General features: G+C 48.1%; 1 protein-coding gene across 1 annotated transcript in view; it reads left to right on the top strand.

The window, feature by feature from the left end:
- Positions 1 to 15,362, top strand: part of COL20A1 (collagen type XX alpha 1 chain) — a 52,735-nt gene that overhangs the window by 6,113 nt on the left and 31,260 nt on the right. The window contains exons 3-17 of the mRNA XM_076352148.1: positions 292 to 402; positions 2,179 to 2,322; positions 2,564 to 2,722; positions 3,685 to 3,885; positions 5,137 to 5,292; positions 6,039 to 6,158; positions 6,331 to 6,495; positions 8,078 to 8,242; positions 9,580 to 9,752; positions 10,416 to 10,545; positions 11,081 to 11,226; positions 12,549 to 12,672; positions 13,147 to 13,286; positions 13,502 to 13,631; positions 14,159 to 14,301. Of these exons, the coding sequence (XP_076208263.1) occupies positions 292 to 402; positions 2,179 to 2,322; positions 2,564 to 2,722; positions 3,685 to 3,885; positions 5,137 to 5,292; positions 6,039 to 6,158; positions 6,331 to 6,495; positions 8,078 to 8,242; positions 9,580 to 9,752; positions 10,416 to 10,545; positions 11,081 to 11,226; positions 12,549 to 12,672; positions 13,147 to 13,286; positions 13,502 to 13,631; positions 14,159 to 14,301 (2,207 nt within the window). The remainder of the gene's footprint in view (positions 1 to 291; positions 403 to 2,178; positions 2,323 to 2,563; positions 2,723 to 3,684; positions 3,886 to 5,136; positions 5,293 to 6,038; positions 6,159 to 6,330; positions 6,496 to 8,077; positions 8,243 to 9,579; positions 9,753 to 10,415; positions 10,546 to 11,080; positions 11,227 to 12,548; positions 12,673 to 13,146; positions 13,287 to 13,501; positions 13,632 to 14,158; positions 14,302 to 15,362) is intronic.

Genomic DNA, 15,362 nt, shown 5'->3' with positions numbered 1-15,362 from the left:
ATATATTGAGGTCTCATTCGAGATCATGAGAAACTCCTCTTTGCATAGGGTGGAGGCTACAGATTTGCAGTGACTCGTGGTAGGTTTCCTGGCAGAGGTGCAGGGGGACTGCAGGCGTTGCTGTGTAGCGTCAGGGGGTGCTGAGGACTTGCATGGGATGGTGAAGGTTTCCTCTGCACTGCGAGTGTTCCCGTGTCCAGAGAGGAGATGGCGTGTGTGGTGGTTTGTGTCTGTATGTGCAGAAGGAGGAATTCCATCCATAACAGCATGGACACATCTCCTCCTCCCCAGGGTCAGGCCGGCTGAAACTCACTGTCCTTTCGGAAGACAGGCTCCAAATGAAATGGAAAGAGACTGAAGGGAACATCAATGGCTACAAAGTTCGGGTAAAGCCTATGGCAGGTACGTGCTAACGCATTGGACATCAGACCCAGCAGAGATTTGTGTGTGAGTGAGGGACTGAGCTCCACCTTTTGCCTGGTGGATAATAGGACTTAAGTAAGAGCATTATTTAGACCTTAGGGTGATGGAGGTAAGGCAGAGGGAATTATCTGCTGGTTGTTCTGGTTTCAAGTGTTGATTACCTAGGTCAAAACTTTTTCCATTGGGCTGTACACACAATATGGACAAGAAGCTTTTCTGGCCACCATGAGAGCAGTCTGAAGTGCCATGTCAGTGCAGGCACAGTCCCCCTATCACTCATTCATGAGAGAGAGATGAAATTCGGCTCTCTTCATCCTAGGGGAAAGGCTTAGCCAGAAAGTGTTGCTCTTTGGGACTGTGTGAGAAAAAAGATGAGGAAAGGTTCATTGTCTGGTGGTTCTGTGGGAGCTCCCAGCTCTCTCCCTGCCTGCAGGGACACAGGATGGGAAGTCCTTGACCCCATGTGTGTGGGGGGCTCAGCCCCCTGTCTCTCTACCCCAGCCAAGCTCCAGCTTTCCTTGACTTCAACGCTGAACCTGGTGGTGTTGGAAGGACATGATGTCCCTCCGCGGGGAGCAATGGTTGGAGGCAACCTAAGTCTTGGCTGGCATTTGGTTTTCAGTCGCTGCCGCTCCCCCAGCAAGCCGGAGAAGGGAGCTGCCAGGCAGTAGTGCGTGCGGCAAAGCCCTTGTGATCATCCACCCGCTTTTAGCTCAGCCCCCACCTGTTTCCCAAGCTGGAGCAGGAGGTTTCTTGTTCCTTCCCTGCCCTGCTTCTCCCTGGGCCTCAGCTCAGCAGAGAGCGATGAGCATCCCCGGAATGCAGGGAATCCCCACCAGCGCTCCTGGCACATGCCTGAGGCTTTCCCTCTGCGTAGGCTGGGGAGCTCCATCTCCAGCCCTAGGCATGAGCACAGGGATGGCGGGGTCAGAAACACATCCCTCTCCATAATTTAAAGCTTGTAGACCTTAATCAGAGGATTTTAGGGAGCTAGCTTGCCTCTCTGCCTTTGTTTTGTGTAGCACAGCGACCGTGGTGCAGCAATTGGCTGCTGCTTTGCAGAGCTGCCTCGCTCCATCTGCTCACTGCCGTGCCAACAGGGAAATGCCCCAGTTCTTGGCTGGTCAAGGCATCACAGACCCAGGACAGGTCCCACACCATGGGGTATGGCTGGAGGGGTCTGGAGGCAGTGCTGGCCCCAGAAATGAGCTGTCTCCCCGCAGAGAGCAGCTGCCCTTGGAGAGAGATGGGGCCTGCAGAGACAGCACAGCGAGAGCGGCTGGGATAAGTAAGATGATGAGTCCCAAGTGCCAGCGATGACCTCAGGAGACACTAAGCCACTTCCTCATTTTGTCACATATGACCTCAAGCACATCAATTGGTTGGATGTTTTCATAAGCAGTATTTACTAGCAATTACTCAGTCTTTACCCTCTGAAGACCGGCTTTTCACTCAGCAACTCCTTGAGAAGTTGGTAAGAGTTTCACTAATGGGAAACCTATTAGTGGGTGGGAACTGGTTTTCCATTCTGGGCACGTATCAGGGATTTAAAAAAAAACAAAACCAAACCCTAAACGTTCTCAACTCTGGATTGGGAAAAAGAGTAAAAATCAGAGATCCACAAAATTAAAAAAAGAAATAGGAGTTGACTGAGGTCCCTAGGCAGACATTCCCTGCATTTCAGCGGTGCTTTTGCTACTGTCAGCTTAAATTTAAGCTCTACAGGCTCTGAAATGTGGCTTCATTCCACCTCAGGGGACTCGGAGCAAGAAGTCATGCTGAAAACCAAGACTCCCAAAGCCACGGTGGGGGGGCTGAGCCCTACCAAGGAATACACACTGCAGGTCTACGTGCTCAACGGCTCCCAGGAAGCCCTGTTTGCCAAGAGGAAATTTGTGAGTAAGTAGAGTGTGCTACTTTTTACCATTCAGAGAGCTTCTGAGGCTCTTGGAGATGTGGCTCCTCAGAGCTCATCCTCTGGCATATGCCCTGTAGACTATGCAGCAATCACAGAGCCTGGTACTATTTTGGTTGGAAGGTTAGAAAGGGGAATGGTGAAGACCCAGGGGATGAGGGATGGACTGTGACTCACAGACCTGTCTAGTTTGACTCTCTCTCTCTGTTTTTGGTCTTCCTACAGTAGAGGAACTCAAAAATGCATCCCAGACTAGAAATAACAGAAGAAACTCAGGAGCTGTGTCAGGAAAGAATCTCACCTCTTTGGGGAACTCAGCAGCTGAGCACAGTGGGGTGGCAGAGGCCACCCCACCACCCCTGAATGCCGTCTTGACACAGCCAGGTGGGTGCACTGACTGTCCTGGAGTCACATCGGATTGATTTTGAGCCACGACCTTTGCCATGCTACCATGGTTGGAGCATTAAGCACAACTGTCCCTAAAACCACTCCCACCCTCTCCCTGCAACCCCTACTTCATGAGGGACGTTCATTCAGTGAGACATGCTAGCCCAGTCTCATCCCTTGCGTGCAGTTCTTAACTACAAAAACACAGTAAGCAACCTAAAAATATTTGCCCCTCATGCCAGCCAACCTGAAAAAGCATATCCATGCATTCCTGGGGCTGACAGGTATTCAAATTCAGCAGATACAGTCATATCCTTCAACTGAGAGCGGATCCTTTGAGAACAAGCTGCTTCCTTAGCACTGGGGCTAATGGTGCTTGATTTCCTAGGGTCTGTGTCCCAAGGTTGGCTGCAGATGGTCTATAAGACGGTGTGAGCTCTCCCCTATGGCTGAGGACTGTATATAACTGCATAGATTCTCATGTATCTGGCAACAAGGTTTGCATGAGTTCAAAAGGCAATGTGTTGATGGAAGAAAGATCCATCAGGGCCGTTACACAAAAAGACTCGCACTAGCTCAGGATGTTTCCGAGTCACAGATCGCTGAGGTCTGGAGACTACACTGGGTATCGAGTGCCATGGTATGTTTTCCCTGATTTATATTTTATAAACATTCATTATTCTTCATCATCAAAGATAACGGGAAGGACAAACTTCTGGTGTGATCCACTACTAACATTATTATTAACTCATGAGCCCGCATGCAGCCCTCTCAGAAAGGCATAAATGAAGATGGTCTCCTTTACCTAGCTACCTATTTGCATAAAGCTGGTAGGACTTTTATCCTCTCTGGGCCCCCTACACCTCTGTCAGATGTGGCTTACATCAGCCGATGAGCGGAGCAGGTTGCGTGGGGATAACACAGCTAGGGACAACGGGATTTTTCTCTGTGGAGCACAGCAAAGGACAGAGCTGAAAAGAAAAGGCAGAAGGGGATTCAGCCAAAGGTCTCAGGAGAAACGACAAGAAACCAGCCCAGTGTGGACGCCAGCGTGACAGAAGCAACACCAACAACCACAAAATCATCCCAGCGCACTCCTGCAAACCCGGAGCAAGAGTCTCTAGGAAAAGAAAAACCCACAAAGGATTCATTGAGGCGAGGTGAGAGGTGTTTCAAACATGTCTTGCTCCTTCTTCCCTACTGTTTTCCCTAACGCTCGTTGAGTACAAGCTTTCCATCCCACTCTCTGTCACCAAGATTTTCAAGAGTACAGTGCTGCTGATAGTGCTTTCAATTGCTAGGTCATGCTTTGGGGAGCTGTCAGGGATCACTGGAGAAATTTGGAGTTCTGCAGAACGTCACAGATTTTAAGGCAAACTAGAGCTAGGCCAAAAATTCCTTCCAGATGATTTAATTTATTGATTTGCCACTATTCTCTCTCTTCATGTTGCCACCTCCCCCTGCTTCTGACAGATCCATGTAAGAGTTCATATTCTCCAACAGACCCCCCCAGCCATGGACCTTTCCAAGCCTTCAGGAGGGGAGGAAGCGCATCAGTGATGTTTGTTACCAACCTGCTCCACCTTCTGGACTTGTTCTTCATGTTTCACAGATAACTGATCCATGAAGATCCTTCAGATTTGTCAGCTGAGACTGTGGCAGGGCAGATGGCTCACAGCACTGTTGAAATGGTGGGAATGGGATTGGCCAGAGCATCCTCGTTTGGTCCCTTGAGACCAGTAGGAATCCATGGCTGTGAAAAGAGATAGGAGAGTAACCTCTTTGGAGCCCACTGAATCTTGATGGGATCATCTGTTTCCCTCCATCAAAGATGAAAAATCCCCCATTCAAAAAATATTCAAGGAAGATGCATCCAGTCAGAAACATGCCCTATCTTAACCTCTGTTAAGCTGTAGGCCTGGGGTGGGGAGAAAGGCAGGGCTTGAGTATCTGTGATGCCAGCAGGGTTTTACGGAGAGATTGGATTTAATATAAAGTCACGAAATAATTATAGCCCACAGGGGATCTCGTGATGGAATGGAATTAAGCAGTCACCTGCAATTCTTGGAGACTTAGGCTAGATAAAAGGGAAGCACTGGGCTGGGGCTGAGACGTAATGGAGCTGACAGCTTGCAGAGAGTAGTGCTTGGGTTAGGCACACACTTCCTGACAGCTTTAACCCATTCTTTGCAGAAATGCAGCTGCGCACCACTCAATTTCTTGGTACTGAGATGGGTTATCCTTAGCCACGTGGTTTTCCCAAGATGCTGGGATGCGTCAGGCTGGCAGATGGTCCAATCCATCATCCAGACAAGGCCTTACACTGCAGATTTGCTTTTTATCTTAAAACTGAAGCAGTTTTTCCTCCTTTACAAATGCTTCTCTCAATATCAAACCTTATGCCCCCGCAGGTTCCCAGTTTCAGTGTGACACATCTGCAATGACTGATATCGTCCTGCTTGTGGATGGATCCTGGAGCATCGGACGCAACAATTTCAAGCTCATTAAGGAGTTTCTGAGCAATTTGATTTCCCCATTCAGTATTGCCCAAGACAAGATAAGAGTAGGTAGGACACTTTCGTGTTTCCTGACCTTGGGAAGTGTGTGTTCGAAGGGGCCTTGGTCTCTGTTCCTGTGCTTATGTGCTCCTCTGAGGAGCTTTTATTCCTTTAGGGTGGGGTCCTGCTTGCTGCTCTTGACAGCTTTTCCCATCTGGTAGCAAGCTCTGTCCTCTAGTGGCTGTAAGAAATAGCTGCACAGTGAACAGAAGCGATGTCTTCTGGGCAGCATCAGGTCGGGCACTGATGCTGAGACACATTTGGGGTTTGCTGCCTGCCTCTGATGAGGTGCTCAGCCTCCACAGCACCGCGCAGAAAGATACGGTGGCAACGCTGCATTGGGGCTGCTTTGAGTTCAGCTAAGAACGGTGCCGCTTCCAGTTCCGAGTGATGCTAACCCCAGCAGATGGCACTGGCCAGGTTGTGCATGAAATAGGACAGTGTAAATCCTTCCCACTTCTTGCAGCCAACTAGTTTGACCCTGATTGACGCTGAGACCTTATCAAATACTTCAGAGCACCACCACAGGGGTAAGTACCACTGTACCCAGTGGGGTCTGAGGCATCACCTTGCTGCCTGCATGACAAGGACTATGCAGAGAAAGAGGTGCTAGAAACCAAATCTGCTCACCCCCAGTCCCGTTCATTATTTTGTGTCATCCTCCCGTGGCAAGCCTGATGCTGCCTCCCCAGAACGAATCTCCTCTTGTGGCTTACCTTGCCTTGCATGATGCCGATAGGTCTTGCCTTCCCCAGGGCTGTCCCAGTACAGCAGCGATCCCCGCACAGAGTGGGATCTGAGCGCTTACTCTACGAGGGACCAGGTGCTGGAGGCTGTGAGGAATTTGCGGTACAAGGGCGGCAACACCTTTACAGGTAATTCCAGCTCTAGGTCTCTGCTAAATGATCTGTGCAGCTGCAGTGGGGGAAGCTGTTCCCATGGGATGACCTCCATGGGGACCAAAGCCACTGGGGGCAGAGAAAAGAGTAAAGGCAGGGGGGTTGTCTGCCAGGCTGTAACACACCATCCATCCCTGCTCCTCCCCAGGTCTGGCGCTGACCCACGTCCTGGAGCAGAATCTGAAACCAGATGCTGGTGCCCGGCTGGAGGCTGAGAAGTTGGTAATACTCCTGACTGATGGAAAATCCCAGGATGACGCCAACCTGGCTGCTCAGACATTGAAAAACCTGGGCATAGAGATATTTGCCATTGGTAAGATCACAGCCATCGATAAGCTGTAGGACAAAGTCAACCTACTTTTGATCTTCTTCAAACTGAAGGTTATGTTCCCTCAACTTTGATAGGAGCATCCTGACGCTTTAAAACTAAGGTAATGGGTAAGACCTCATTACATTGTGGCTAAGATGAAAATTAACTCATTTATTCAGCACAGGCAGTGTCTTCAAAGGGGATTTTGTTTGTTTAGAAAAAACACTCATTCACACAAGGTATTTCACACCTCCTATCCATAAAGACCTTTGCGAGCCTCAGAGACCTGTGCCATGATAACAATATTCTTAGCTGTGGAATTAGGCAAGAGAACATTGTACTGGGGAGGGCAGAAGACCTCCTTTATAATTGCTGCCTCTCGCAACTTTCCATTTCTCTGAATAATAACATTATCTGCTTTTTGCTATCTGGCAGCAATAATGAGATATAAAATGGCCTTGAGCAGCTCTGTCCTTGATGACTAAACAAGTCTGCTAGACTAATGCATGGGCAATAAAGTTACATAAAAAAACTCACCTAAAATTGCAGTCTCCAAAACTTTAAGTGCTAATTTATGTTGGGAAGACACGAGCAAGGGTTTATTGCGTAGGGTTATGTAGCTAAGTGGCTGGCACTGCGATTTCTTTCATGGACTGAGTGGAGCTGCTGAGCCTCAGCTGTATGTTGTGCAGCACAACAGACTAACTACTGTGTACCTGAAATCACTTGGAGATCTGTTCCTGGCTGGGGTCTTTGCCTTTCCTCTCTGGTTAGAGGAAGATCACATTGTTTGGTCCTTAAACATCAGGACCTGAGTATTAATCTCAACAGCGCCTTGGTTCTTACTGCAAGAGCAAGGGGGAAGGAGGCTAGCAAAGCTGTTAAGGTAATGGTCTTGGACTTGAGAAACCAGGTGGGATCCCCGTCTGGCAATGGTACTACTTGGGCAATGCTAGGGTGACCTTGAGCCTAGCACTGGGAGGCAAAATAAGTTGTATGCTGTGGGGCTTGGTCTGCAGAGGGTTAATGAGGGCGTGGAGCAGAAGGATAGGGATGGAGGATGCTCTGTGATGGTGAAGTTCTGCTAAACAAATGGTCTGCTTTTTGCTCATCCCCGACACTCTTGAAACGCAGTGTGATGTTCTGATGAACAACAAGAGTCTCTGTGGGGAGTGCTGGCACCTCATAAATATAAAATGTTTGTTTGTTCATTCACTCATTCCCCCATTTATGCCAACTGCCTCTTAGGGTGAAAAATATCTACCTTCCTGGTAGCAAAGCCTGCAAGTGATGAGGAGGCAGGAAAACAGAAGAAGGATTCACTAGACTGCCTCTAGGCCACAAAAGACCTTCTGAGCCCACAGAGTTGAAAGCCCTTCTCAGGCTGGACTGAGGCTGTTGCTGCAGGAAAGCCCAAGGCCATTCTCAGATACCACCACCCCACTGGAATGACTGGGAGGCTCTGCTTGGAGAGCAGGATGATGGTGGACACATCCTGCCCCTGAACAAACAACACAGAAGCAGGAGGCAGAAGCTGCTCCTCTCTGGGGAGTTTTCTCAGTCTTGTTCTCTGCTCTGGTTGCAGGGGTGAAGAACGCGGACGAGGCAGAGCTGAAGCAGGTGGCCTCGGAGCCTCTGGAGCTCACAGTGTACAACGTGCTGGATTTCCCATTGCTGAGTTCTCTGGTTGGCAAGCTCACCCGGGTCCTGTGCACCAGGATCAAAGAGAAGAGCAACAAGGAAAGCGCAGGTGAAGTGAAACCTCCTCAGTGAGGGCTGAGCTTCCTTCTGCTCACCATCCACCTTCCTTGCCATCAGGATTGACCCTTCCTCGTACCTTTCCCTCCATGAGCTCCACCACCCTGTCAGCACCACCTAACTCTTCTCCTCCAGTGCTGATCTCCTTGCTCAGCCCTCTTGCTGCCTGACAACGGTCCTTGCTACGTCAATGTTTTGGCCAGTTTCTCCTGTGATCGTTGTCTTCTACAAGACCCTCTGGATGCAATTCTTCCACTGTCACTCCACTGCAGACTCCCTGCTGTCTCTAACAAGTCACAGAGAGATGTCACCTGTAGATGTTTCCATTCTGATGCTCTTGGTTTAGTTACCTGCTTTTGGCCTCGGAGCCAATACAGGCAAGAGCTATTCCTACCAGGGGTTTGGATAACTCTTGGATATAATCACCTAATGACAATAACTACAATTGTAGGAAAGAGGGGACTTCTTTTCCCTCTTCCATTATCATATGGTGTGATAAATACGTTGTAACCATTTCCTTTTCTGAGTTTCTTCCAACCAAGAGGAGGCAGAAAAAGCAAAAGAGCTAATTTGAGAAGATATTAGGGAGTGTGTATGGAGGAAATGTGGAGGTAGGAAGAGGAGATGATAAAACATCCAAACACTTTTTTTTTCCTCCACACTTTACTTTAAATGATGGCTCTCCAAGGAATTTTCAAGTTAAAACCAAACAGCCTATTTCTTTCCTTTGCTGGAGAGCAGCTTGTATGATGAACAAGAGAGTGAAGAACCACTCTAGATGTTAGCTTAGATCCTCAGGAGAAATATTGTGTACATATTTCCATCTCTCTCTGCTCTAAGATTGGCCTAAGGAGAATGGGAAAGTCTAACTTTCAAGCATACTTTTATTTTAATGCTCTGGAGATTCATATAAATAAATTGATTCATCCTTATTAATTTCTACTTGTTTGATATAATTAGACATTTTTCAAAGGTGCAGATTCTTTTCAAAAAAGAAACCAAAATAACTTCTGCTTGTTCATTTTGACAAATTTTCATGATTGAGGAAAGCTGGGTCATCTTTTGGATACAGGCAAAAATGCAGACTTGTGTTGAAAAAATATTCCCAGCACCCAGCAAAACACACAGCCTGTTCTCTATGGAGTTTTTATATTCCCTGTATGCCCAGTTTTAAAATGCTTATTTCGGAGCAGTTTGGAAGTTTCTATACTCGACAGGGAAGGAGACTGTAAGTTGATTTGAAAAATGTCACTTATATTTATGAGCTGGAAAGTACATTTGGCATGAGAAGTCTGAATATAAGACAGTAACTGTGTTTTTAATTCCTAGGTAGCACTGTGAAAGATATCCCTGTGAACACGGGTCCCCAGCTGAGCCCAACTGACCTTAAAATATCAGCTGTGACCTCTAAGAGCATGCACTTGACCTGGAGTCCTCCTCTGAGACCACCAAAGAAATATCGAATTGTGTATTATCCGACTAAGGGTGGTATCCCCAAAGAGGTGAGAGACCTTTCTCTGAGCATCTGAGACTGCAGTATCTTCCAGATAGTGGCTGGGAATTTAAGTAGACTTGAGTAGAGAAAGAGACAAAGGTAGAGGTGCAGTTCTTGTAGGACATCAGCTAAAGCCAGAGATGAAATTAAACGCACACTGAGTGTAAATGTGATCAGCTGATAAGATGACAAGATAGAAGAGGGCATCAGATAAATACCATCTTACTAGAAATACTGTAAGCCATGCCGACACTGATTTTTCTCTTATGCAGTGTTAAGCCCTCCCTAAAGCATCTGTTTTGACTCAAAGAGGACACGCAGGTACACGGGGCCGTCCAAAGATGCTCATCTGTGATGGATGTGACTTAGAAAAGCAAATCCAAATTGTTGATGGGTTTCCACTGATTTCAGCGAGAGCACGATTAGAGTCTTGTGCTTGGTGTTTGTACACATCCCAGCCTTAGAGGACAGGAATGCTTATTGCCTCTTACCTCTCTGTTTTGGGAGATGCTAGCTGGCACAAAATTCAGAGGGCAACTGGACTTCATGTTTCTGGTCACAGATCTGCCACAAAGAGGCCACACTTGCTAGGGAAGGCCAGTTCTGCCATTCCTTTGCTAAAGAGCGGCTAGCACCTCCCCATCTTGACAGCCCTCCTTTGTGCTTTCAGGTCATTTTAGATGGAGCAGTCTCCTCTCTGCGTCTTTCCAATTTGACCTCGCACACGGAGTATCTGGTGTCGGTGTTTCCTATTTACGACACAGTTGTTGGGGATGGGCTGAGAGGCGTCACCTCCACATGTAGGTCGTGAGTAGAGAGAATTATGCTGATGCATGGTTATGATAGGTGAACAAAGCTCTTTCTTTGCAACCATCTCAGACTGGAGCCTGGCATTGTATTTTTCCCCCTTCCTCAAGTTCAGTCTGTCTACAGCTATCTCCATCCACAGAGATGTTCAGAACTTGACCACACAAGACCCTGAGCAACCTGCTCTAATTTGGCCCTGCTTTGAATAGCAGGTTGTACCAGAGACCTTCAAGGGTCCCTTCCCACCTATGTCATTCTGCAAAGGAGACCGCTGTGTTGAGCTTCCCCTGACATGGCAGTAACACACCATGCTAGAAATATCTCGCAACCCCTTGCCGCTTTTTCTATCCCTGGGCTCCAAATGAATTAAACCTATTCTCTGTAAAGTGGCAGCTCCACTGTGTTAGACGTGGGGTAGATGTCCACCAGCTTGCAGTAGCTGTTGCAAAGCCAGGTCTCCTCTGGGGTTTGAGCTGTCGCAGACCTCATACACTGAAGATATCTTCCTGCCTTGTTTTTTCCCTTCAGTGCCTTTGTCTTCCCCTCGCTCCCTGCGCGTCTCTGAGCGGAGCCACAACAGTATCAGGCTGAGCTGGAAGGCAGCCCAGGGAGCCACGCAGTACCTGGTGCTGTGCTCCGCAGCCCCCGACGGAGCAGAGGACTATACGACAGAGGTAGAGTTCATGAGAATAATGACAATATTGGTTTTTCTCTGTCTGGGCTGAGTTTAGTTCCAGCTCTAACCTTTGTGAATTGGTATTGTGTTTAAAAAAAAATAGAAAGCGTTAGTGTTATTGCCAGCAACATCCTTCGTGGAAGATTTTTTTTTTTTATGGTGTATCTCAAAGTCATTTATAACTGTGAGGGTTTCATGTGGGAAATTAAGGCATAGGGAGAGAACTGACTGCCTCATGGGGCCCTGGAAACCCAGGCACTGAACTCACATCTCTGCAGCCCCAAGTGTAATTGTTGTATCCTTGAGGCTGTATGTAAATGTCTTTGCTTTGTTTATCTTGAAATGTTAATTGAACGTTTTTTTGGGCAGTTTTTGCTGACCTCTAAATCCAGACCTATGACATGGCATAAGAATAAAACAGCGCTCGATGAATGGAAAATCCTTTAAAACATCTAAGATCCCTTTGTAATGTGTGCATTTGAATGAGTTCTCTGGAGTACCTGTAGGCTGAGGATATGAATTTTAAAAAAAAACAACAAAAAAACAGTAGTGGGGGGAACATGTGTTGCCTCTCTGACTCAGATTCCTCCCCTGAATGCACAGCAACAGGAGAAATTGCACGATGGTTTTCAAAACAGAGCAATTAATGCTTATACTCTGCTTTCAGTGCATAATTGTGGGGTTTTTTTAACATTCAGAACATTTGAAGAGGGACCAACATTTAAAATTGTATTGTAGCATATTAGAACATTTCTGCAGTTACCTAACCTACGCACTGTGCAATGTTCTAAGGCTGTGGGATGTCTGCAAAACCAGCATTAAAACGTTCCCAGCCTTTCATAAAACTGTGCTCCATTGTGTGCAGGCTCCTGAAAGTCTCTGGGGTGCATTTCTGCAGCGAGCAGACTGTAGGAGGAGAGCTGTGGCCGTGCTGTGTTAGCGGCAGGTGGCAGCAACCCGGCTGCTATGGGCCTGCTTGCAGCAGGCAGCTCTTCTGCAAGAGCTTTCCATGTGTCTGAGCGAAGTGGGATCACATCTCTCACACGTCCCCTGATCCAAGCCAGAACAACAACAGCAGCAGCAGCACCTCTGTATGAGGGACTTACACCTCTGCAGACCAGGGCAGGAGAAGGTGATGTGTACCCCCAACGTGCTTGGTGTCCCTTGGGAAGAGAGGCAGAGCACTTGACCACTGCAGAGCACCTACCCAAGTGGTGAAGTCCCCTTAGTGTAACCAAAGGGACCTTGACCTGCATCTCTGTAAGGTCTTGCTCTGTTGAGGGCATTGGTGGGTACCCCAAAACATCTCTCTATTGACAGGTGAAGGTGGCCCAGCCTGAGGTCCTGCTGGCTGGGCTGTCGCCCAGCACGGAGTACTCTGTTGCAGTGTACGCGATGTATGGGGAAGATGTGAGTGATCCAGCCAGCATCCAGGAAACCACCTGTAAGTGGTGCTGCTGCTTACTGAGTTGTTATTAAACACTTCAGGCAGGAGAGACATGTTAAATGAGGTGCTTCCCATATTGTGCATGTGGCTTGTAAACAAGCTGCCTCTTCCCTGCCTGATCTTAAGCAAATATTGGTCCCGGAGGGGATCTCTAACTACATGGTGAGCTGTGAAAAAGAAGTGATTTTCCCCTGGTAAAAAAGGACTCCTGAAAGAGCTGTTCCCTGAGGTCTTTGTTGTCTGGGGAGAAAAAGGGAATTGTTTGGCTGTTTCTTCACCTAAAGCCCAGGTAGCCTTTCATGACATCCCAGAAGCATGTATGGTAGTGACATAAAAAGAATATTTTCCCACGTGGTGAATGAGTCTCTTAGTTCAAGGTGGGGTCATCTAAGAGCAGCAGGAGGCAACCGGTGGCATTGCCATTGTGCAGCCTGTGAAACCTCAGAGTGCTGTCACTAACTGTTGTTGCAGTGGCCTTGAGTCCTCCCAGATACCTGAGCTTCTCCGAGCTCAGCCACGCGTCCGTTCGAGTCAGCTGGGAGGCTGCGTCTCCGGCCGTGAAAGCTCACCGCGTCACCTATGTTTCTAGCAGAGGGAGCAACACTGGGGAGGTGAGTCCTCAAGGGGTTGGTAGAAGGAAAAGAAATTTGGGAGGTCAGATACTGCCCTGTTCTCCTTCAGCTGCATGGTTCAGGGAGGGCTTATCTGCTGGCAGTGTTTTAACTCTGAAATGGGCACTTTGGATGCAGTTGCCACCCACGTGCTAACCCCTCTGCAGCTGTCCCCATGCTCCTCTCCTAATACTCATACAACTCCTCCATTGCAGGTAGAGGTTCCTGGCACTGCAACATCCACTGTCCTGAGGCCTTTGTCCTCCCTCACCCAATACTTCATCAGTGTCCGATCTATGTATGATGAAGGGGACTCCTTTCCAATTACCGGCAACGTTACCACCTGTAAGTAGGGAATGGAAATGCTTTTGGTCCCAGTAACAGGTGACAAAATTGGCTTGTGTGTGTCTGAACCGGGATGCTTTGAAGATCGGTCCCAGCAGCTTATGGCCAAAACCCTTGCACAAAACCCAGACGACTGTTGTTCTTTGTGTGTGAATACATCCAACTGTGTTATGTTTAAAATGAGGTGGAAGGAATAAAGAAAGGAAGCAAATGAAGAAAAAGCATGAGGTATTGCTAACCTCTGTGTCCTTGAGAGCCCTCCTAGCCTTCTCTCCTTTACAATACCATCGTGGTATGTGTCCTCTCCACAAATGAGATAATCCTCCTTAATTACAGTTTTAAAAATAATTTACCCCTTTCTGTCCTGATGGCTGTTGTCATACGAGTCTGAAGAAGTGAAAGACAGGCTGGTCTCAGACATCTGCCTGGTTGATGTTTTGCTCCCCGACCATCTGCTCCCCACCTTGGCTCTGACAAGGCGCTGTCAGTGCCTGCGCTTCAGCTGGTTTTCCTTCTGCATCCCTCAGTAAAGGTCCCCCCGCCGCATGCACTGAAGGTCACCGAGCTCTCTGGGAACAGCCTCCGACTGCAGTGGGAAGCTGTCGCTGCCTCCGACGTGGTTGTCTATCAGATCAAATGGAGCACAGTCAGTGGAGAGAAGCCTCAGGAGGTATGAACCCATGCCCAGCTCTGGGGAGACGGGGTTGGCTTTGTGCCTGCTTGGTGGCTCTGAATTCACCTGCAAGAGTGGCATAGGGAGGTGCAAAAGTATTCAGGTTAATGCACTCAAGAAATTAAACAGTTCAGCACCCAGCCGACGGAGCCTATGGAATAAGACAGGGTCTGTCCTGGGTCTGGCTCTGTTCAATGGAGCTGTCACCTTGAGTGCTGGAAGCGGGCGGGACAGTGGGATGGCAGGGTCGGAGTCCTACTGGCTCTGGGAAGATTGCAGAAGTGTTCTGGAAAATCTCAAGGATGAAATTCAATAGGGACAAGCAGAAAGTATTAAGCTTAGGCAGGAATAATTAACTACAGGTATACAGGATGTGGAACAAATAGCTAAGAAGCAATTCAGTAGAAAAAGATCTGGGGTTGCAAAGAATCACCAGTCCACAATGTCAAGTTGTTGTGGAAAAGACAAAGATAATACTCGAGTATTTATAGCTAGAGGTATCGCCTCTAAGACAGGTGAAGCAACCTTTGCTTTCCTCAGTGCTAGTAAGCTACTTTTTGGGCTACTGCTCTTGAAGAAGGATGAGCTCCAACTGAGGAGCACGCAGAGGAGAATGACCAGAGACAGAGCTGGTGCAGGGGGGGCAGGGATGGACCAGGTGACCTCTTCCATCTCAAGCCCCTATTTTCAGTATGAGTGCAAACAGCAGTTGAAGTGGGTTAAATACACAAGTCTCTCATACAGTGCTTCACATTTGGGCTGGAATAGGGGTGTACTGGGGCTTCTGTACCCAGCACATCTAAAAGCTGGAAACTGAGCAAAGGGATTTCATGCTCAGGGCACGTTGACTGCCTTGCATCAGAGCACTGCATTGTGATACTGAAGTAGCTGCTAAATGTAACTGGGCAGCAATACATGGGCATCTACTCTGCATTAATCAGGGCTGGAATTTTGTCTTTGCTTAGATGTGTGTAACCCACAACAGTAGACTTTGTCCCCAAAGCCCAGTGCTGACTCAGTTGTGCCTACGGGCAATCTGTGAGACAGACGCTTGGATG

The sequence above is a fragment of the Aptenodytes patagonicus genome, chromosome 14 (genome assembly GCF_965638725.1).
Source record: "Aptenodytes patagonicus chromosome 14, bAptPat1.pri.cur, whole genome shotgun sequence".
Classification (NCBI taxonomy): domain Eukaryota; kingdom Metazoa; phylum Chordata; class Aves; order Sphenisciformes; family Spheniscidae; genus Aptenodytes; species Aptenodytes patagonicus.
The sequence above is the reverse complement of the archived record's forward strand: the minus strand, read 5'-3'. Positions and strand labels throughout refer to the sequence as shown.